The sequence below is a fragment of the Phytophthora ramorum genome (assembly GCF_020800215.1).
Source record: "Phytophthora ramorum isolate Pr-102 chromosome Unknown Phyram_PR-102_s0001, whole genome shotgun sequence".
Taxonomy (NCBI): Eukaryota; Oomycota; class Peronosporomycetes; order Peronosporales; family Peronosporaceae; genus Phytophthora; species Phytophthora ramorum.
In genome coordinates, this window is record NW_027150647.1 from 327,300 (window position 1) to 350,090 (window position 22,791).

Sequence of the window (22,791 nt, forward strand, 5' to 3'; positions counted from 1 at the left end):
CAAGCGACGTGAGCTGGCTGAAGGCGGCCGAGGTGGTGCTGGCGCCGCGCACGGCCAAGTCGCAGACCGTGACGGTGTCCACGAACGTGACGTTGGTGGACTCGGTGTCGTCTCGGTCTGTGGTGGTGGAGGTGTCGCACGTGGTTCGGAGTATCCCGGACCCTCGGTCTCTGGTTTCGGCGGCGATGCTGGAGCCGGTGGTGGTGGAGAGCACGGAGGACGAGGCGGCGCTGGTGTCCATGGGCGCGTTGGACGTGTTTGGCGAGTCGCTGGACAGCGCTGCGGTGTGGTTGGAATACTGGTCTGTGGACGTGGAAGTTCGCGGGCGCGACCTTGGCGCCTCCGTGAGTGGCTTGGTGTTCGACAGCAAGTTCGCAGAAGTTCAGGAGCGTGCTGGCGGCACGGCGGCGAACGTGTCAAATGTGTCCGCGGCGACGCTGGCATCAAACGGGTCGTGTGATTCTTCGGCGTGCGTGCTGGAGGTGTTGCCGGTGGCGTCATTCGCCGGCCGGTTCCGTGGCTCTCTGGTGCTGGTGTTCCGCGACAAGCGGAATGCGGCGCAGAAGGTGGAGGTGGTGCGTCCGTTGTCGATTTCGTGGCGGCGTGGCGACTTGGACGTGTCGGTGGAGCTGCACACGATGGTGTTCGTGAACGAGACAGTGTCGATGCCGCCGAGGCAGGCGGTGTCTGTGGCGCTGAGTCGCGCGTCTGGTTTGCTGACTGGCGCTCGGCTGGGTGTCCAGGGCGTGAGCATGGCGGTGCCTCGCTGGAGCGACTTCGCGCTGCTGCACCGCGTGGACAGCGGTCGCGAGTGGGTGGTGTCTGGCGAGCTGCAGTCAAGCGACGTGAGCTGGCTGAAGGCGGCCGAGGTGGTGCTGGCGCCGCGCACGGCCAAGTCGCAGACCGTGACGGTGTCCACGAACGTGACGTTGGTGGACTCGGTGTCGTCTCGGTCTGTGGTGGTGGAGGTGTCGCACGTGGTTCGGAGTATCCCGGACCCTCGGTCTCTGGTTTCGGCGGCGATGCTGGAGCCGGTGGTGGTGGAGAGCACGGAGGACGAGGCGGCGCTGGTGTCCATGGGCGCGTTGGACGTGTTTGGCGAGTCGCTGGACAGCGCTGCGGTGTGGTTGGAATACTGGTCTGTGGACGTGGAAGTTCGCGGGCGCGACCTTGGCGCCTCCGTGAGTGGCTTGGTGTTCGACAGCAAGTTCGCAGAAGTTCAGGAGCGTGCTGGCGGCACGGCGGCGAACGTGTCAAATGTGTCCGCGGCGACGCTGGCATCAAACGGGTCGTGTGATTCTTCGGCGTGCGTGCTGGAGGTGTTGCCGGTGGCGTCATTCGCCGGCCGGTTCCGTGGCTCTCTGGTGCTGGTGTTCCGCGACAAGCGGAATGCGGCGCAGAAGGTGGAGGTGGTGCGTCCGTTGTCGATTTCGTGGCGGCGTGGCGACTTGGACGTGTCGGTGGAGCTGCACACGATGGTGTTCGTGAACGAGACAGTGTCGATGCCGCCGAGGCAGGCGGTGTCTGTGGCGCTGAGTCGCGCGTCTGGTTTGCTGACTGGCGCTCGGCTGGGTGTCCAGGGCGTGAGCATGGCGGTGCCTCGCTGGAGCGACTTCGCGCTGCTGCACCGCGTGGACAGCGGTCGCGAGTGGGTGGTGTCTGGCGAGCTGCAGTCAAGCGACGTGAGCTGGCTGAAGGCGGCCGAGGTGGTGCTGGCGCCGCGCACGGCCAAGTCGCAGACCGTGACGGTGTCCACGAACGTGACGTTGGTGGACTCGGTGTCGTCTCGGTCTGTGGTGGTGGAGGTGTCGCACGTGGTTCGGAGTATCCCGGACCCTCGGTCTCTGGTTTCGGCGGCGATGCTGGAGCCGGTGGTGGTGGAGAGCACGGAGGACGAGGCGGCGCTGGTGTCCATGGGCGCGTTGGACGTGTTTGGCGAGTCGCTGGACAGCGCTGCGGTGTGGTTGGAATACTGGTCTGTGGACGTGGAAGTTCGCGGGCGCGACCTTGGCGCCTCCGTGAGTGGCTTGGTGTTCGACAGCAAGTTCGCAGAAGTTCAGGAGCGTGCTGGCGGCACGGCGGCGAACGTGTCAAATGTGTCCGCGGCGACGCTGGCATCAAACGGGTCGTGTGATTCTTCGGCGTGCGTGCTGGAGGTGTTGCCGGTGGCGTCATTCGCCGGCCGGTTCCGTGGCTCTCTGGTGCTGGTGTTCCGCGACAAGCGGAATGCGGCGCAGAAGGTGGAGGTGGTGCGTCCGTTGTCGATTTCGTGGCGGCGTGGCGACTTGGACCGTGTCGGTGGAGCTGCACACGATGGTGTTCGTGAACGAGACAGTGTCGATGCCGCCGAGGCAGGCGGTGTCTGTGGCGCTGAGTCGCGCGTCTGGTTTGCTGACTGGCGCTCGGCTGGGTGTCCAGGGCGTGAGCATGGCGGTGCCTCGCTGGAGCGACTTCGCGCTGCTGCACCGCGTGGACAGCGGTCGCGAGTGGGTGGTGTCTGGCGAGCTGCAGTCAAGCGACGTGAGCTGGCTGAAGGCGGCCGAGGTGGTGCTGGCGCCGCGCACGGCCAAGTCGCAGACCGTGACGGTGTCCACGAACGTGACGTTGGTGGACTCGGTGTCGTCTCGGTCTGTGGTGGTGGAGGTGTCGCACGTGGTTCGGAGTATCCCGGACCCTCGGTCTCTGGTTTCGGCGGCGATGCTGGAGCCGGTGGTGGTGGAGAGCACGGAGGACGAGGCGGCGCTGGTGTCCATGGGCGCGTTGGACGTGTTTGGCGAGTCGCTGGACAGCGCTGCGGTGTGGTTGGAATACTGGTCTGTGGACGTGGAAGTTCGCGGGCGCGACCTTGGCGCCTCCGTGAGTGGCTTGGTGTTCGACAGCAAGTTCGCAGAAGTTCAGGAGCGTGCTGGCGGCACGGCGGCGAACGTAGTCAAATGTGTCCGCGGCGACGCTGGCATCAAACGGGTCGTGTGATTCTTCGGCGTGCGTGCTGGAGGTGTTGCCGGTGGCGTCATTCGCCGGCCGGTTCCGTGGCTCTCTGGTGCTGGTGTTCCGCGACAAGCGGAATGCGGCGCAGAAGGTGGAGGTGGTGCGTCCGTTGTCGATTTCGTGGCGGCGTGGCGACTTGGACGTGTCGGTGGAGCTGCACACGATGGTGTTCGTGAACGAGACAGTGTCGATGCCGCCGAGGCAGGCGGTGTCTGTGGCGCTGAGTCGCGCGTCTGGTTTGCTGACTGGCGCTCGGCTGGGTGTCCAGGGCGTGAGCATGGCGGTGCCTCGCTGGAGCGACTTCGCGCTGCTGCACCGCGTGGACAGCGGTCGCGAGTGGGTGGTGTCTGGCGAGCTGCAGTCAAGCGACGTGAGCTGGCTGAAGGCGGCCGAGGTGGTGCTGGCGCCGCGCACGGCCAAGTCGCAGACCGTGACGGTGTCCACGAACGTGACGTTGGTGGACTCGGTGTCGTCTCGGTCTGTGGTGGTGGAGGTGTCGCACGTGGTTCGGAGTATCCCGGACCCTCGGTCTCTGGTTTCGGCGGCGATGCTGGAGCCGGTGGTGGTGGAGAGCACGGAGGACGAGGCGGCGCTGGTGTCCATGGGCGCGTTGGACGTGTTTGGCGAGTCGCTGGACAGCGCTGCGGTGTGGGCGGAGTACTGGTCGGTCATGGTCGCTTTGCGCGGAGTTGATCTGTCTCATGCGGTGCACGGAGCTGTGTTGTCGGGCTTGCCGTTGAAGGTGGGCGTTAGAGGCGGTGGCCGCCTCGTGGAATTGGCTTCTCTTCATATGTCTCCAAGTGATTTGTTGGATGGGGCTGAAGATGGCGAATGCACATTGGAGGTGCACCCGACGAAGTCGTTCGCAGATATTTTCAATGGCTCAGTGGTGTTTGCCTTCCACTCCAAGGTCGCCCCGCTGGGGACACTAGAGGTGGCGATTCCTCTTCGAATTGACTGGAGAGCCAAGGTTGTCGAGAAACCAACCAACGCCACTGTCAATGCGACGGGCTTCCTCGGCCCGTTCGAGTTACAATCCGTTGTGTTCGAGAATGATACACTGGAGCTGTCTCCAACGAGTGTTGTTAGTACTGCTTTTGATCGTCTCGTGTCAAAGGGTTGGCTGGATATGACATTTGAGAGTGTTTACTTCAGACTCTCGGATTGGTGTGAGTGGGTGCTGATGCATCGTGTTGGAAATGGACCCAACTGGTTCGTTGACAATGCATGGAATGCAACCAATTCCAGTTTTGTGAGAAAGTCAGAATTGGTGGTAACCCCAAGAGGACATTCGCTAGAACCGGTGACAGTGTATACAAACGTGTCGTTTGTGCACACAGTTTCTGGAGATCGTGTGGTTGTGCTAATTGAGCACGTCATTGCTGTTCTAATGGACCCAAGGCTGATCGTTGGTGCAACACTCAATGAGGCTGTGGTGTTCGAGGCAGAGTATCAGACCCTCATAAAGTTGCCTGCGGATCCTGTTGGTGTAATGCCGAACATGGCCAAGCGCAATCCTAACCCAGTGTGGATTGTCAATGGTGAACTACGAGACGTTAGATTCAACGGCATTAGAAACTTCACGGCAGGTGGGCGTAACTTAACTCGTCGAGTGCATCCCTATCGTGACGACAAAGCCTTGCTTATTCCTCGACAGGACATCATCGCAGGTAATTTCGTGCTGGTTGCTCCAGGTGACGAGTTTTCTGGTGTGATCAGTCAATCGTTTGCGTATATCTTTACGGAAGCTACAACTATGACTAAGATTGAGGTGGAGTTTACGATATTGCTGTATTGGCTGCCTCCTCCAAAGGAGGTCGATCCAGTTTCAATGGAATTGATTGGCGATGAAAGCCACAACACAACCATTTCGGGTGGAATGCTGGACGAGCTTATTTCAGCGGTATTTGTCGATGCGGCGTACAGAAGGGACTTCTTGTTGTTCATTTCGTCAACGCCTCTGACTTTTACTGTCAACAACAATACGCGTGATGGATACCAACTTGTACCGAGCAACCAGCACTTCTCTGGCTTTGCAACACTCAAGTTGAAAGCTGTTCTCCAGGATAAAAACATTCCGGTTGGACAGACATCCACCAGTCTCCGTCAGTTTGGAGCACTTCCTAATGTAACTCTCGTGGTAACCATAGACCTCTTCGTTGCTCCAGTGGCGACAATCCCGATTATCAACACCACAATTGTACAGTCCCTACCAAGTCTCGGTACGGCGATTGTCGTGTCAATCGACACCATCTCGCTGCAGGACGTGGACGGTTCGGAAGAACTGTCCGTCGAGTTGTCAACGGACGTGGGGTCGGATGTGGTGGCAGTGTTCTTCAACAGCCAACTGCTGTGGGCGGAACCTCCAGCTGATAGCGACAGCGACAGCGATACCGCTTTGCGGTATGCGTTACCAGTGGCGACGGCGTCATTAGTAGGCATCGTGAATGCTGAGGTCACACTGGTTGCGGTGGATACGCTGTTCACGGGAATGTTCAGCATATCCGTCACGGCGACGTCGCGCGAGCTTTACTTCACGAACGCGTCGGCGGCGAACGCGACAGTGGCGTCTGCGGTGATGACCGCGGAGGTGGGTTGGGCGCCGAAGCCTAGCGTGTATTACGCCAGGCCGCTGGACATTTGGCTGGATGCACAAGAAGACGCCGCCGTTATGGTCGCGCTGAGTAGTCTTCGCGACAGCTGGCTGGCTGACCTTGCGGTGACTGGCGCTGGCGATGTGGAGTTGGAATACGGTCCGTGCAGGCTCGCGTGGGACGCAGCTCAGATACAAGCGGTGTTCGTCGACGGCGAGAGGATGGAGCCGCCTGCATTCGTAGGTGCCGACTTCGGGCCCCTCGCATTTGCAGAGGATCAGTCGTTCGCGCTCGGGACATCGGACAACGTGAGCGTGGTTCTTGACCAGGGTTACTACGGCGAGGCAACCGTCGCGTTGTCGGTGGGCGCACATTCGCGTACGTTGAACCAGGCCTACGTACTTACTGCAAATCTGCGCGTATCGGTGGTTCCCGTGGCAGGTACGCGCTCGTTCTCTTCTGCTCCGAACGGGTCGGCGACGATTCACATGGGTTTCAACCGGGAATTGGCTGTGGGTGTGAGTGAAAGTGAGGTGTCTGGCGGGTCCTCTCGTGCGGATGCGGAGATTGTTTGGTTCCTTGCCGATGCGGCCGGCAACGTAGACGCCATGGTGGTCGGACAAGAGCCGCCGTATTGGCCTTACGGTCTCTCGCCAGACGCTGGAGCGCCGTGGCGATCAAGCACTGTGTTCGTGCTGGAGGAGGAAGAGCGGCGCGCGAGCATGAACAGCACCTTTACTGTCGCGCCTCCTCGAGACTACGTCGGCAGCTTGCCTCTCACGCTGCAATCTATGTCAGTGACGAGCAACTTGATTCCGTCTCAGTTGGTGGCAAGTGATGCGGTCGGTGACGCAAGCGGTAGTGAGCACGCGTGGCTAACGGTCTTCTCAACGTCCATCGTCGAGAGTGTGCTGCCGACGCAGTGGAATCATGCTCAAGCGCCCGTATTGACGGTGGCGAACGCGAGTTTGAGAGTGTACGAAGACGAGATGGGGGTGCTGTCGATCTCGGAGCTTGCGGTTGCGGCTCTGGATTCGACGGCTCCGGATGTGCATCTCTCTCTGGACGTGCTTCTGCCCGCGAGTTGCAACGTGGCTGTTTCTGTGAATGGCTCGACAATGTTGGCGATCGCGAACGAGACGCTGGACGGCATAGCCTACGCGGTTGTGCAGGTCTCGGTTGATTCCGAGGCCGTGAACATCACAGCAGGACCGAACCATTGCGTTCGCGTGGAAGGTCTGCTCCGCGCGTCCGTGTATGCGTTCAGCAGCTCGAACGCGACGGTGATTCCGGTGACGCTGGAATTCCTGACAGTGGCCGAGCAGCCGAAGCTGTCTGTTGCATTTGTGAATGCTTCAATTAGCGAGGGAGGCATGTTCTACGGCGACATCAAGATGACGCCGACGAAAGCAGAGCTGTACTATCGTATCCAAGTGTTTTACCCTTCGGATTACATAGTAGAAGTGGCCGACCGCAGTTGGACAGGTACAGTGAACAACAGCCAGGTTGCAGAAGATGGTATAGTCTCCGCGGCAAGCAACTCGAGCGAGACGTGGTCTACTGATGTAGAGGGTATTGCCGTACAACTTCTGTCGTCCCTTTCGACACAGTTGGGGTATGGGATTGGCGTGACTATCGCGACATCATTATCGCTGGTACCAATCGCGAAGATTTCAGGAAACCTAAGTGTGGATGTGGTGGTGGTAGCCTTCACCGTAGATGTGGACCCAGACTTCTTTGCATCCGATTGCTACCTGGGTGTTTCCAGCAGCAAAGACGCGTTTGATTGCCTTCCTTCCGAGCAGTGGAAGTCGATGACTATGGTGAACCAGTCGCTTGAGCTTTCGATTCTTCCGGTGGCCGAAGCGCCAAGATTCGTGGTGTCTCCAGAGGAGCTATCCATTGCGGAGAATGGCGTGGCTGCGGTCACAGTGAGCAATTGGACACTTGGTGATACTGACGGGTCTGAGGAAATGTACTTCCACCTTCGGTGCGAGAACAATGCTTGGGCGGAGGTGTCAGTTGATGGCATGCTAGTGCACGCCGTCAGCGATGATGTGGACAGTAATTCTTCATCAGCAAGTCAGTCGCCACCCCTCGAGGAAGACATTCTTACCATCACGTCTTTTGCGCTGCTTCCGCTTGCAGTGTACCGTCCTGCAGAGCATGGCGACTTGATGGTGCAAATGAGTCCACCAAAGTACTTCTCGGGGTCGGTTGATTGCCACCTCGTTGTGCACGCTATCGACCAAAGCGGAGCGCTCGTATCGGAAGACGTGTATGAGGCGCCGTTGAGTGTAGCGGTGACTGCCGAGGCGACGGTACCGCTCGTGTCAGTCGCGGCGACGGCTTTGACAGCGGTGGAAGATGGCGTGGTCGTATGCGACTCGGTTGAGGCGTCTTTGGTGGATGTGGATGGGTCGGAGGCGTTGTTCTTGGTGGTGGAGTTTGGCAAGTACGAGCAGTATGTGACTTCGGTGACGTGGCGATCCAATGTATCTGCGGTGGCGTTTTCGACGAAAGCGGACGCTGTCGTGCCAGCAATGGTGTACGGCGAGCAACCCCAGCGCATTGTGGCGGCGGGTGCGGGCCGCATGGAGATGCGCGGTAGTGTGGAGATTGGCTTGGTGGTGGGGTACAGCGGCGAGCTGCACTTCAATGTCTCGAGCGCATCGGTGGAGACGGCGTACTTGAGCTCGGACGATGCCAGCGACGTTGCCGTAGCTCGAACAGCCCCACTTACGATCGATACCATCGTTGCCCCTATCGCTAATATGCCGCTGGTGGATGTGACCGTCGTGCAGGGGGGTTCTCCTCTTGGTACGGCGATTGTCGTGTCAATCGACACCATCTCGCTGCAGGACGTGGACGGTTCGGAAGAACTGTCCGTCGAGTTGTCAACGGACGTGGGGTCGGATGTGGTGGCAGTGTTCTTCAACAGCCAACTGCTGTGGGCGGAACCTCCAGCTGATAGCGACAGCGACAGCGATACCGCTTTGCGGTATGCGTTACCAGTGGCGACGGCGTCATTAGTAGGCATCGTGAATGCTGAGGTCACACTGGTTGCGGTGGATACGCTGTTCACGGGAATGTTCAGCATATCCGTCACGGCGACGTCGCGCGAGCTTTACTTCACGAACGCGTCGGCGGCGAACGCGACAGTGGCGTCTGCGGTGATGACCGCGGAGGTGGGTTGGGCGCCGAAGCCTAGCGTGTATTACGCCAGGCCGCTGGACATTTGGCTGGATGCACAAGAAGACGCCGCCGTTATGGTCGCGCTGAGTAGTCTTCGCGACAGCTGGCTGGCTGACCTTGCGGTGACTGGCGCTGGCGATGTGGAGTTGGAATACGGTCCGTGCAGGCTCGCGTGGGACGCAGCTCAGATACAAGCGGTGTTCGTCGACGGCGAGAGGATGGAGCCGCCTGCATTCGTAGGTGCCGACTTCGGGCCCCTCGCATTTGCAGAGGATCAGTCGTTCGCGCTCGGGACATCGGACAACGTGAGCGTGGTTCTTGACCAGGGTTACTACGGCGAGGCAACCGTCGCGTTGTCGGTGGGCGCACATTCGCGTACGTTGAACCAGGCCTACGTACTTACTGCAAATCTGCGCGTATCGGTGGTTCCCGTGGCAGGTACGCGCTCGTTCTCTTCTGCTCCGAACGGGTCGGCGACGATTCACATGGGTTTCAACCGGGAATTGGCTGTGGGTGTGAGTGAAAGTGAGGTGTCTGGCGGGTCCTCTCGTGCGGATGCGGAGATTGTTTGGTTCCTTGCCGATGCGGCCGGCAACGTAGACGCCATGGTGGTCGGACAAGAGCCGCCGTATTGGCCTTACGGTCTCTCGCCAGACGCTGGAGCGCCGTGGCGATCAAGCACTGTGTTCGTGCTGGAGGAGGAAGAGCGGCGCGCGAGCATGAACAGCACCTTTACTGTCGCGCCTCCTCGAGACTACGTCGGCAGCTTGCCTCTCACGCTGCAATCTATGTCAGTGACGAGCAACTTGATTCCGTCTCAGTTGGTGGCAAGTGATGCGGTCGGTGACGCAAGCGGTAGTGAGCACGCGTGGCTAACGGTCTTCTCAACGTCCATCGTCGAGAGTGTGCTGCCGACGCAGTGGAATCATGCTCAAGCGCCCGTATTGACGGTGGCGAACGCGAGTTTGAGAGTGTACGAAGACGAGATGGGGGTGCTGTCGATCTCGGAGCTTGCGGTTGCGGCTCTGGATTCGACGGCTCCGGATGTGCATCTCTCTCTGGACGTGCTTCTGCCCGCGAGTTGCAACGTGGCTGTTTCTGTGAATGGCTCGACAATGTTGGCGATCGCGAACGAGACGCTGGACGGCATAGCCTACGCGGTTGTGCAGGTCTCGGTTGATTCCGAGGCCGTGAACATCACAGCAGGACCGAACCATTGCGTTCGCGTGGAAGGTCTGCTCCGCGCGTCCGTGTATGCGTTCAGCAGCTCGAACGCGACGGTGATTCCGGTGACGCTGGAATTCCTGACAGTGGCCGAGCAGCCGAAGCTGTCTGTTGCATTTGTGAATGCTTCAATTAGCGAGGGAGGCATGTTCTACGGCGACATCAAGATGACGCCGACGAAAGCAGAGCTGTACTATCGTATCCAAGTGTTTTACCCTTCGGATTACATAGTAGAAGTGGCCGACCGCAGTTGGACAGGTACAGTGAACAACAGCCAGGTTGCAGAAGATGGTATAGTCTCCGCGGCAAGCAACTCGAGCGAGACGTGGTCTACTGATGTAGAGGGTATTGCCGTACAACTTCTGTCGTCCCTTTCGACACAGTTGGGGTATGGGATTGGCGTGACTATCGCGACATCATTATCGCTGGTACCAATCGCGAAGATTTCAGGAAACCTAAGTGTGGATGTGGTGGTGGTAGCCTTCACCGTAGATGTGGACCCAGACTTCTTTGCATCCGATTGCTACCTGGGTGTTTCCAGCAGCAAAGACGCGTTTGATTGCCTTCCTTCCGAGCAGTGGAAGTCGATGACTATGGTGAACCAGTCGCTTGAGCTTTCGATTCTTCCGGTGGCCGAAGCGCCAAGATTCGTGGTGTCTCCAGAGGAGCTATCCATTGCGGAGAATGGCGTGGCTGCGGTCACAGTGAGCAATTGGACACTTGGTGATACTGACGGGTCTGAGGAAATGTACTTCCACCTTCGGTGCGAGAACAATGCTTGGGCGGAGGTGTCAGTTGATGGCATGCTAGTGCACGCCGTCAGCGATGATGTGGACAGTAATTCTTCATCAGCAAGTCAGTCGCCACCCCTCGAGGAAGACATTCTTACCATCACGTCTTTTGCGCTGCTTCCGCTTGCAGTGTACCGTCCTGCAGAGCATGGCGACTTGATGGTGCAAATGAGTCCACCAAAGTACTTCTCGGGGTCGGTTGATTGCCACCTCGTTGTGCACGCTATCGACCAAAGCGGAGCGCTCGTATCGGAAGACGTGTATGAGGCGCCGTTGAGTGTAGCGGTGACTGCCGAGGCGACGGTACCGCTCGTGTCAGTCGCGGCGACGGCTTTGACAGCGGTGGAAGATGGCGTGGTCGTATGCGACTCGGTTGAGGCGTCTTTGGTGGATGTGGATGGGTCGGAGGCGTTGTTCTTGGTGGTGGAGTTTGGCAAGTACGAGCAGTATGTGACTTCGGTGACGTGGCGATCCAATGTATCTGCGGTGGCGTTTTCGACGAAAGCGGACGCTGTCGTGCCAGCAATGGTGTACGGCGAGCAACCCCAGCGCATTGTGGCGGCGGGTGCGGGCCGCATGGAGATGCGCGGTAGTGTGGAGATTGGCTTGGTGGTGGGGTACAGCGGCGAGCTGCACTTCAATGTCTCGAGCGCATCGGTGGAGACGGCGTACTTGAGCTCGGACGATGCCAGCGACGTTGCCGTAGCTCGAACAGCCCCACTTACGATCGATACCATCGTTGCCCCTATCGCTAATATGCCGCTGGTGGATGTGACCGTCGTGCAGGGGGGTTCTCCTCTTGGTACGGCGATTGTCGTGTCAATCGACACCATCTCGCTGCAGGACGTGGACGGTTCGGAAGAACTGTCCGTCGAGTTGTCAACGGACGTGGGGTCGGATGTGGTGGCAGTGTTCTTCAACAGCCAACTGCTGTGGGCGGAACCTCCAGCTGATAGCGACAGCGACAGCGATACCGCTTTGCGGTATGCGTTACCAGTGGCGACGGCGTCATTAGTAGGCATCGTGAATGCTGAGGTCACACTGGTTGCGGTGGATACGCTGTTCACGGGAATGTTCAGCATATCCGTCACGGCGACGTCGCGCGAGCTTTACTTCACGAACGCGTCGGCGGCGAACGCGACAGTGGCGTCTGCGGTGATGACCGCGGAGGTGGGTTGGGCGCCGAAGCCTAGCGTGTATTACGCCAGGCCGCTGGACATTTGGCTGGATGCACAAGAAGACGCCGCCGTTATGGTCGCGCTGAGTAGTCTTCGCGACAGCTGGCTGGCTGACCTTGCGGTGACTGGCGCTGGCGATGTGGAGTTGGAATACGGTCCGTGCAGGCTCGCGTGGGACGCAGCTCAGATACAAGCGGTGTTCGTCGACGGCGAGAGGATGGAGCCGCCTGCATTCGTAGGTGCCGACTTCGGGCCCCTCGCATTTGCAGAGGATCAGTCGTTCGCGCTCGGGACATCGGACAACGTGAGCGTGGTTCTTGACCAGGGTTACTACGGCGAGGCAACCGTCGCGTTGTCGGTGGGCGCACATTCGCGTACGTTGAACCAGGCCTACGTACTTACTGCAAATCTGCGCGTATCGGTGGTTCCCGTGGCAGGTACGCGCTCGTTCTCTTCTGCTCCGAACGGGTCGGCGACGATTCACATGGGTTTCAACCGGGAATTGGCTGTGGGTGTGAGTGAAAGTGAGGTGTCTGGCGGGTCCTCTCGTGCGGATGCGGAGATTGTTTGGTTCCTTGCCGATGCGGCCGGCAACGTAGACGCCATGGTGGTCGGACAAGAGCCGCCGTATTGGCCTTACGGTCTCTCGCCAGACGCTGGAGCGCCGTGGCGATCAAGCACTGTGTTCGTGCTGGAGGAGGAAGAGCGGCGCGCGAGCATGAACAGCACCTTTACTGTCGCGCCTCCTCGAGACTACGTCGGCAGCTTGCCTCTCACGCTGCAATCTATGTCAGTGACGAGCAACTTGATTCCGTCTCAGTTGGTGGCAAGTGATGCGGTCGGTGACGCAAGCGGTAGTGAGCACGCGTGGCTAACGGTCTTCTCAACGTCCATCGTCGAGAGTGTGCTGCCGACGCAGTGGAATCATGCTCAAGCGCCCGTATTGACGGTGGCGAACGCGAGTTTGAGAGTGTACGAAGACGAGATGGGGGTGCTGTCGATCTCGGAGCTTGCGGTTGCGGCTCTGGATTCGACGGCTCCGGATGTGCATCTCTCTCTGGACGTGCTTCTGCCCGCGAGTTGCAACGTGGCTGTTTCTGTGAATGGCTCGACAATGTTGGCGATCGCGAACGAGACGCTGGACGGCATAGCCTACGCGGTTGTGCAGGTCTCGGTTGATTCCGAGGCCGTGAACATCACAGCAGGACCGAACCATTGCGTTCGCGTGGAAGGTCTGCTCCGCGCGTCCGTGTATGCGTTCAGCAGCTCGAACGCGACGGTGATTCCGGTGACGCTGGAATTCCTGACAGTGGCCGAGCAGCCGAAGCTGTCTGTTGCATTTGTGAATGCTTCAATTAGCGAGGGAGGCATGTTCTACGGCGACATCAAGATGACGCCGACGAAAGCAGAGCTGTACTATCGTATCCAAGTGTTTTACCCTTCGGATTACATAGTAGAAGTGGCCGACCGCAGTTGGACAGGTACAGTGAACAACAGCCAGGTTGCAGAAGATGGTATAGTCTCCGCGGCAAGCAACTCGAGCGAGACGTGGTCTACTGATGTAGAGGGTATTGCCGTACAACTTCTGTCGTCCCTTTCGACACAGTTGGGGTATGGGATTGGCGTGACTATCGCGACATCATTATCGCTGGTACCAATCGCGAAGATTTCAGGAAACCTAAGTGTGGATGTGGTGGTGGTAGCCTTCACCGTAGATGTGGACCCAGACTTCTTTGCATCCGATTGCTACCTGGGTGTTTCCAGCAGCAAAGACGCGTTTGATTGCCTTCCTTCCGAGCAGTGGAAGTCGATGACTATGGTGAACCAGTCGCTTGAGCTTTCGATTCTTCCGGTGGCCGAAGCGCCAAGATTCGTGGTGTCTCCAGAGGAGCTATCCATTGCGGAGAATGGCGTGGCTGCGGTCACAGTGAGCAATTGGACACTTGGTGATACTGACGGGTCTGAGGAAATGTACTTCCACCTTCGGTGCGAGAACAATGCTTGGGCGGAGGTGTCAGTTGATGGCATGCTAGTGCACGCCGTCAGCGATGATGTGGACAGTAATTCTTCATCAGCAAGTCAGTCGCCACCCCTCGAGGAAGACATTCTTACCATCACGTCTTTTGCGCTGCTTCCGCTTGCAGTGTACCGTCCTGCAGAGCATGGCGACTTGATGGTGCAAATGAGTCCACCAAAGTACTTCTCGGGGTCGGTTGATTGCCACCTCGTTGTGCACGCTATCGACCAAAGCGGAGCGCTCGTATCGGAAGACGTGTATGAGGCGCCGTTGAGTGTAGCGGTGACTGCCGAGGCGACGGTACCGCTCGTGTCAGTCGCGGCGACGGCTTTGACAGCGGTGGAAGATGGCGTGGTCGTATGCGACTCGGTTGAGGCGTCTTTGGTGGATGTGGATGGGTCGGAGGCGTTGTTCTTGGTGGTGGAGTTTGGCAAGTACGAGCAGTATGTGACTTCGGTGACGTGGCGATCCAATGTATCTGCGGTGGCGTTTTCGACGAAAGCGGACGCTGTCGTGCCAGCAATGGTGTACGGCGAGCAACCCCAGCGCATTGTGGCGGCGGGTGCGGGCCGCATGGAGATGCGCGGTAGTGTGGAGATTGGCTTGGTGGTGGGGTACAGCGGCGAGCTGCACTTCAATGTCTCGAGCGCATCGGTGGAGACGGCGTACTTGAGCTCGGACGATGCCAGCGACGTTGCCGTAGCTCGAACAGCCCCACTTACGATCGATACCATCGTTGCCCCTATCGCTAATATGCCGCTGGTGGATGTGACCGTCGTGCAGGGGGGTTCTCCTCTTGGTACGGCGATTGTCGTGTCAATCGACACCATCTCGCTGCAGGACGTGGACGGTTCGGAAGAACTGTCCGTCGAGTTGTCAACGGACGTGGGGTCGGATGTGGTGGCAGTGTTCTTCAACAGCCAACTGCTGTGGGCGGAACCTCCAGCTGATAGCGACAGCGACAGCGATACCGCTTTGCGGTATGCGTTACCAGTGGCGACGGCGTCATTAGTAGGCATCGTGAATGCTGAGGTCACACTGGTTGCGGTGGATACGCTGTTCACGGGAATGTTCAGCATATCCGTCACGGCGACGTCGCGCGAGCTTTACTTCACGAACGCGTCGGCGGCGAACGCGACAGTGGCGTCTGCGGTGATGACCGCGGAGGTGGGTTGGGCGCCGAAGCCTAGCGTGTATTACGCCAGGCCGCTGGACATTTGGCTGGATGCACAAGAAGACGCCGCCGTTATGGTCGCGCTGAGTAGTCTTCGCGACAGCTGGCTGGCTGACCTTGCGGTGACTGGCGCTGGCGATGTGGAGTTGGAATACGGTCCGTGCAGGCTCGCGTGGGACGCAGCTCAGATACAAGCGGTGTTCGTCGACGGCGAGAGGATGGAGCCGCCTGCATTCGTAGGTGCCGACTTCGGGCCCCTCGCATTTGCAGAGGATCAGTCGTTCGCGCTCGGGACATCGGACAACGTGAGCGTGGTTCTTGACCAGGGTTACTACGGCGAGGCAACCGTCGCGTTGTCGGTGGGCGCACATTCGCGTACGTTGAACCAGGCCTACGTACTTACTGCAAATCTGCGCGTATCGGTGGTTCCCGTGGCAGGTACGCGCTCGTTCTCTTCTGCTCCGAACGGGTCGGCGACGATTCACATGGGTTTCAACCGGGAATTGGCTGTGGGTGTGAGTGAAAGTGAGGTGTCTGGCGGGTCCTCTCGTGCGGATGCGGAGATTGTTTGGTTCCTTGCCGATGCGGCCGGCAACGTAGACGCCATGGTGGTCGGACAAGAGCCGCCGTATTGGCCTTACGGTCTCTCGCCAGACGCTGGAGCGCCGTGGCGATCAAGCACTGTGTTCGTGCTGGAGGAGGAAGAGCGGCGCGCGAGCATGAACAGCACCTTTACTGTCGCGCCTCCTCGAGACTACGTCGGCAGCTTGCCTCTCACGCTGCAATCTATGTCAGTGACGAGCAACTTGATTCCGTCTCAGTTGGTGGCAAGTGATGCGGTCGGTGACGCAAGCGGTAGTGAGCACGCGTGGCTAACGGTCTTCTCAACGTCCATCGTCGAGAGTGTGCTGCCGACGCAGTGGAATCATGCTCAAGCGCCCGTATTGACGGTGGCGAACGCGAGTTTGAGAGTGTACGAAGACGAGATGGGGGTGCTGTCGATCTCGGAGCTTGCGGTTGCGGCTCTGGATTCGACGGCTCCGGATGTGCATCTCTCTCTGGACGTGCTTCTGCCCGCGAGTTGCAACGTGGCTGTTTCTGTGAATGGCTCGACAATGTTGGCGATCGCGAACGAGACGCTGGACGGCATAGCCTACGCGGTTGTGCAGGTCTCGGTTGATTCCGAGGCCGTGAACATCACAGCAGGACCGAACCATTGCGTTCGCGTGGAAGGTCTGCTCCGCGCGTCCGTGTATGCGTTCAGCAGCTCGAACGCGACGGTGATTCCGGTGACGCTGGAATTCCTGACAGTGGCCGAGCAGCCGAAGCTGTCTGTTGCATTTGTGAATGCTTCAATTAGCGAGGGAGGCATGTTCTACGGCGACATCAAGATGACGCCGACGAAAGCAGAGCTGTACTATCGTATCCAAGTGTTTTACCCTTCGGATTACATAGTAGAAGTGGCCGACCGCAGTTGGACAGGTACAGTGAACAACAGCCAGGTTGCAGAAGATGGTATAGTCTCCGCGGCAAGCAACTCGAGCGAGACGTGGTCTACTGATGTAGAGGGTATTGCCGTACAACTTCTGTCGTCCCTTTCGACACAGTTGGGGTATGGGATTGGCGTGACTATCGCGACATCATTATCGCTGGTACCAATCGCGAAGATTTCAGGAAACCTAAGTGTGGATGTGGTGGTGGTAGCCTTCACCGTAGATGTGGACCCAGACTTCTTTGCATCCGATTGCTACCTGGGTGTTTCCAGCAGCAAAGACGCGTTTGATTGCCTTCCTTCCGAGCAGTGGAAGTCGATGACTATGGTGAACCAGTCGCTTGAGCTTTCGATTCTTCCGGTGGCCGAAGCGCCAAGATTCGTGGTGTCTCCAGAGGAGCTATCCATTGCGGAGAATGGCGTGGCTGCGGTCACAGTGAGCAATTGGACACTTGGTGATACTGACGGGTCTGAGGAAATGTACTTCCACCTTCGGTGCGAGAACAATGCTTGGGCGGAGGTGTCAGTTGATGGCATGCTAGTGCACGCCGTCAGCGATGATGTGGACAGTAATTCTTCATCAGCAAGTCAGTCGCCACCCCTCGAGGAAGACATTCTTACCATCACGTCTTTTGCGCTGCTTCCGCTTGCAGTGTACCGTCCTGCAGAGCATGGCGACTTGATGGTGCAAATGAGTCCACCAAAGTACTTCTCGGGGTCGGTTGATTGCCACCTCGTTGTGCACGCTATCGACCAAAGCGGAGCGCTCGTATCGGAAGACGTGTATGAGGCGCCGTTGAGTGTAGCGGTGACTGCCGAGGCGACGGTACCGCTCGTGTCAGTCGCGGCGACGGCTTTGACAGCGGTGGAAGATGGCGTGGTCGTATGCGACTCGGTTGAGGCGTCTTTGGTGGATGTGGATGGGTCGGAGGCGTTGTTCTTGGTGGTGGAGTTTGGCAAGTACGAGCAGTATGTGACTTCGGTGACGTGGCGATCCAATGTATCTGCGGTGGCGTTTTCGACGAAAGCGGACGCTGTCGTGCCAGCAATGGTGTACGGCGAGCAACCCCAGCGCATTGTGGCGGCGGGTGCGGGCCGCATGGAGATGCGCGGTAGTGTGGAGATTGGCTTGGTGGTGGGGTACAGCGGCGAGCTGCACTTCAATGTCTCGAGCGCATCGGTGGAGACGGCGTACTTGAGCTCGGACGATGCCAGCGACGTTGCCGTAGCTCGAACAGCCCCACTTACGATCGATACCATCGTTGCCCCTATCGCTAATATGCCGCTGGTGGATGTGACCGTCGTGCAGGGGGGTTCTCCTCTTGGTACGGCGATTGTCGTGTCAATCGACACCATCTCGCTGCAGGACGTGGACGGTTCGGAAGAACTGTCCGTCGAGTTGTCAACGGACGTGGGGTCGGATGTGGTGGCAGTGTTCTTCAACAGCCAACTGCTGTGGGCGGAACCTCCAGCTGATAGCGACAGCGACAGCGATACCGCTTTGCGGTATGCGTTACCAGTGGCGACGGCGTCATTAGTAGGCATCGTGAATGCTGAGGTCACACTGGTTGCGGTGGATACGCTGTTCACGGGAATGTTCAGCATATCCGTCACGGCGACGTCGCGCGAGCTTTACTTCACGAACGCGTCGGCGGCGAACGCGACAGTGGCGTCTGCGGTGATGACCGCGGAGGTGGGTTGGGCGCCGAAGCCTAGCGTGTATTACGCCAGGCCGCTGGACATTTGGCTGGATGCACAAGAAGACGCCGCCGTTATGGTCGCGCTGAGTAGTCTTCGCGACAGCTGGCTGGCTGACCTTGCGGTGACTGGCGCTGGCGATGTGGAGTTGGAATACGGTCCGTGCAGGCTCGCGTGGGACGCAGCTCAGATACAAGCGGTGTTCGTCGACGGCGAGAGGATGGAGCCGCCTGCATTCGTAGGTGCCGACTTCGGGCCCCTCGCATTTGCAGAGGATCAGTCGTTCGCGCTCGGGACATCGGACAACGTGAGCGTGGTTCTTGACCAGGGTTACTACGGCGAGGCAACCGTCGCGTTGTCGGTGGGCGCACATTCGCGTACGTTGAACCAGGCCTACGTACTTACTGCAAATCTGCGCGTATCGGTGGTTCCCGTGGCAGGTACGCGCTCGTTCTCTTCTGCTCCGAACGGGTCGGCGACGATTCACATGGGTTTCAACCGGGAATTGGCTGTGGGTGTGAGTGAAAGTGAGGTGTCTGGCGGGTCCTCTCGTGCGGATGCGGAGATTGTTTGGTTCCTTGCCGATGCGGCCGGCAACGTAGACGCCATGGTGGTCGGACAAGAGCCGCCGTATTGGCCTTACGGTCTCTCGCCAGACGCTGGAGCGCCGTGGCGATCAAGCACTGTGTTCGTGCTGGAGGAGGAAGAGCGGCGCGCGAGCATGAACAGCACCTTTACTGTCGCGCCTCCTCGAGACTACGTCGGCAGCTTGCCTCTCACGCTGCAATCTATGTCAGTGACGAGCAACTTGATTCCGTCTCAGTTGGTGGCAAGTGATGCGGTCGGTGACGCAAGCGGTAGTGAGCACGCGTGGCTAACGGTCTTCTCAACGTCCATCGTCGAGAGTGTGCTGCCGACGCAGTGGAATCATGCTCAAGCGCCCGTATTGACGGTGGCGAACGCGAGTTTGAGAGTGTACGAAGACGAGATGGGGGTGCTGTCGATCTCGGAGCTTGCGGTTGCGGCTCTGGATTCGACGGCTCCGGATGTGCATCTCTCTCTGGACGTGCTTCTGCCCGCGAGTTGCAACGTGGCTGTTTCTGTGAATGGCTCGACAATGTTGGCGATCGCGAACGAGACGCTGGACGGCATAGCCTACGCGGTTGTGCAGGTCTCGGTTGATTCCGAGGCCGTGAACATCACAGCAGGACCGAACCATTGCGTTCGCGTGGAAGGTCTGCTCCGCGCGTCCGTGTATGCGTTCAGCAGCTCGAACGCGACGGTGATTCCGGTGACGCTGGAATTCCTGACAGTGGCCGAGCAGCCGAAGCTGTCTGTTGCATTTGTGAATGCTTCAATTAGCGAGGGAGGCATGTTCTACGGCGACATCAAGATGACGCCGACGAAAGCAGAGCTGTACTATCGTATCCAAGTGTTTTACCCTTCGGATTACATAGGACAAGTCGAGCCTAACCGTACCTCGAGCTGGTCGACGAGTGCCATCGGAATTGACGGTCACTTGGTATCATCATCTTCGTCGTTGAAGGGATACGGTGTTGGTGAGGCTTCATTGATATCATTATCGCTGGTACCAATCGCGAAGATTTCAGGAAACCTGACTGTGAATATCGTGGTGGTAGCCTTTACTATGGATGTGGACCCAAATTTCTTTGCGTCGGAGTGCTACCTGGGTGCTTTCAGCAGTAACGGTGCATTGGCCTGCATTTCCTCTGGGCAGCAGAAGTCGATTACAGTGATGTCTCAATCATTTGACCTGGTACTTTATCCAGTCGCAGAAGCACCGCGATTCGGTTTTTCTCCAACAGCACAATCGATTGCTGAGAATGGAAACGCAACTATCATGGTAAGGAATTGGACACTCGGTGATACTGACGGATCTGAACAGATGTACCTCGAGCTTCGTTGTGAGAGCAGTGCATGGCAGACGGTGTCTGTAGATGGTAATCCCAGCAACGGTTCTGTGACCAAAACTGGTACGCTTTCCACAACTACATTCGCGCTGCTTCCGCTTGCAGTGTACCGTCCTGCAGAGCATGGCGACTTGATGGTGCAAATGAGTCCACCAAAGTACTTCTCGGGGTCGGTTGATTGCCACCTCGTTGTGCACGCTATCGACCAAAGCGGAGCGCTCGTATCGGAAGACGTGTATGAGGCGCCGTTGAGTGTAGCGGTGACTGCCGAGGCGACGGTACCGCTCGTGTCAGTCGCGGCGACGGCTTTGACAGCGGTGGAAGATGGCGTGGTCGTATGCGACTCGGTTGAGGCGTCTTTGGTGGATGTGGATGGGTCGGAGGCGTTGTTCTTGGTGGTGGAGTTTGGCAAGTACGAGCAGTATGTGACTTCGGTGACGTGGCGATCCAATGTATCTGCGGTGGCGTTTTCGACGAAAGCGGACGCTGTCGTGCCAGCAATGGTGTACGGCGAGCAACCCCAGCGCATTGTGGCGGCGGGTGCGGGCCGCATGGAGATGCGCGGTAGTGTGGAGATTGGCTTGGTGGTGGGGTACAGCGGCGAGCTGCACTTCAATGTCTCGAGCGCATCGGTGGAGACGGCGTACTTGAGCTCGGACGATGCCAGCGACGTTGCTGTCGCGCGTGGTGCGTCGGTTCAGATTTCCGTTGGCATTCGAGCGATCTGCCATTCCCCGGTGGTTGTTTTGAATCCGGTTTCTGCTTTTACGAGGCCTTTAGTTGTTGTTCCTATTCAAGTTATAGGCTCTACGATCGACACTGACGGATCTGAGGTTCTATCTACTCAAGTTTCAGTGAATCGATCGGCGGTTTTGAGTCTCTACGGTTCAAATTCGTCTGAAAACTGGCTGTCGAACAATGATACAGTCGTGCTTCCCCGCTTGGAAGCGGAGGCTGTATTCCGCGTGGAACACGTTTTTAATATTGTGGCTCGTGCTGACTTTGTGGGGTTCTTTATGGTGAATGTGTCGGTAACGGCTATAGAATTGGAAACTGGAGAAACAAAAGTGACATCTGTTATGACAACCGTTCTGGTGACGCCAATCGATCCAGTTGTACGTGCGAGCGCAATATCACGCGCATATTGGAATGAGTTTGTACAGCTACCCTTCGAGAGATTGGATGTTGAACAGGAAGTTGTTAGCCGCGAGCATCTGCTGCTCTATGTGGAGAATAGGACCCAAATCGCTGATATATATGCTGGCTTCAGGCGACTGTCACCTCTTACGCTTGGGGCCGTCGATGTATACACGATTCCGTATACCCTACGTGATGTAATTAGCGTACGACCTCGACAGTATTGGTACGGATACATGAAGCTGTTTGCTATCTTGACAACGGTGGCTTTTGATATTGCGGCGAGCCCAAATCGAACAGCATACCAAGGTGCTGGTGACGGTATTGTGATCATGGACATTCCTGTGGCGATTCATCCGCGACCACTTGTTCCGTCTTCGCATCTTGCTACATCTGCCAGTGGACACATTGTTGTGGCAGGAAAGCCGATCTCGCTTTCGTTTAGTGGTGTCTTCCCCAATGACGCGTGGGGCCGATCACCGGTTGGAGGAATGGCGACTCAGACGGTCCTCGCGCCTTTCAGTGCTGTGGACTCATTGTCACCAAACCTCTCTATGGCGGTGAGTAAGGCCGATCTGAGAGGTGTTGGAGCGTACGGATATTATTCGACGGGCAATATTTCGGGTGATACACACCTCTCGTTTTCATTGAATGCGAAGCCTGCGTATTCAGGGGCTGTGTTGGCAACTGTGGTTACTAAAACAACCGATGTCCTTCGACAGACCATGTTGACAAATATATCCAATGTCAAGCTACAGGTTGTTGGGGAGGCAGACGAAAGTGCCCTTGGTTTTGACAAAGCTGTTCGCTTGTTCCAAGTGGGTGATAACCAGAGCGTTAGTTTCCGCCTGGCCGACTTTGGTTTGATGAGCGAGCTGACTGATCTCTTCAGCGTGCAGGCTTTCATTGCTGAACATGTTGTTGATTCTGTGAGTGTTGGCTCAACGCTGGTTAATGGTGAGTCAGACGGTCAATGGGGTTCAAATGTGAACTTTGGAGATTTGAGATATGAACTTTATGGAAACAAGAGCCCAGCGTGCCTGCCTGCCGTTGAGCCTTCATGTCTTCTTGGCCGAGTTATGTCAGTGACACCGCGAAAATATGCAGCGCAGACTTTCAACGTAACGATGAGGGTGGTGTCGAAAGTCTCAGCCAACGCTACGGCATTTGGTTCCCTGTCGGCGGTCACAACTTTTGCGAGATGCCGAGTAGTTGTGTCCCCCATTCCAAATACCCCCACGTTAGTACTGAACAGTTCGGCATTGACAACATCTGAGGATATCGCTGTAGCATTCACAATCGTGGAAGCCTCAACACCTGATAGAGATGGATCGGAGGTTATTGAAGTGGAGATGAGTTTTGATCCAGCTTA

At 57.9% G+C, this 22,791-nt stretch overlaps 1 protein-coding gene across 1 annotated transcript; it reads left to right on the plus strand.

Moving 5' to 3' along the window:
* Positions 1-3,535: 3,535 nt before the first annotated feature.
* KRP23_53 (uncharacterized protein) lies at positions 3,536-21,987 on the plus strand (the record flags this gene model as incomplete). Its single annotated transcript, XM_067890244.1, has 3 exons — positions 3,536-5,960; positions 6,024-20,969; positions 21,923-21,987. The coding sequence occupies 3 exons, from the start codon at positions 3,536-3,538 to the stop codon at positions 21,985-21,987; spliced, it is 17,436 nt and encodes a 5,811-aa protein (XP_067750607.1).
* Between the last annotated feature and the right edge of the window lie 804 nt (positions 21,988-22,791).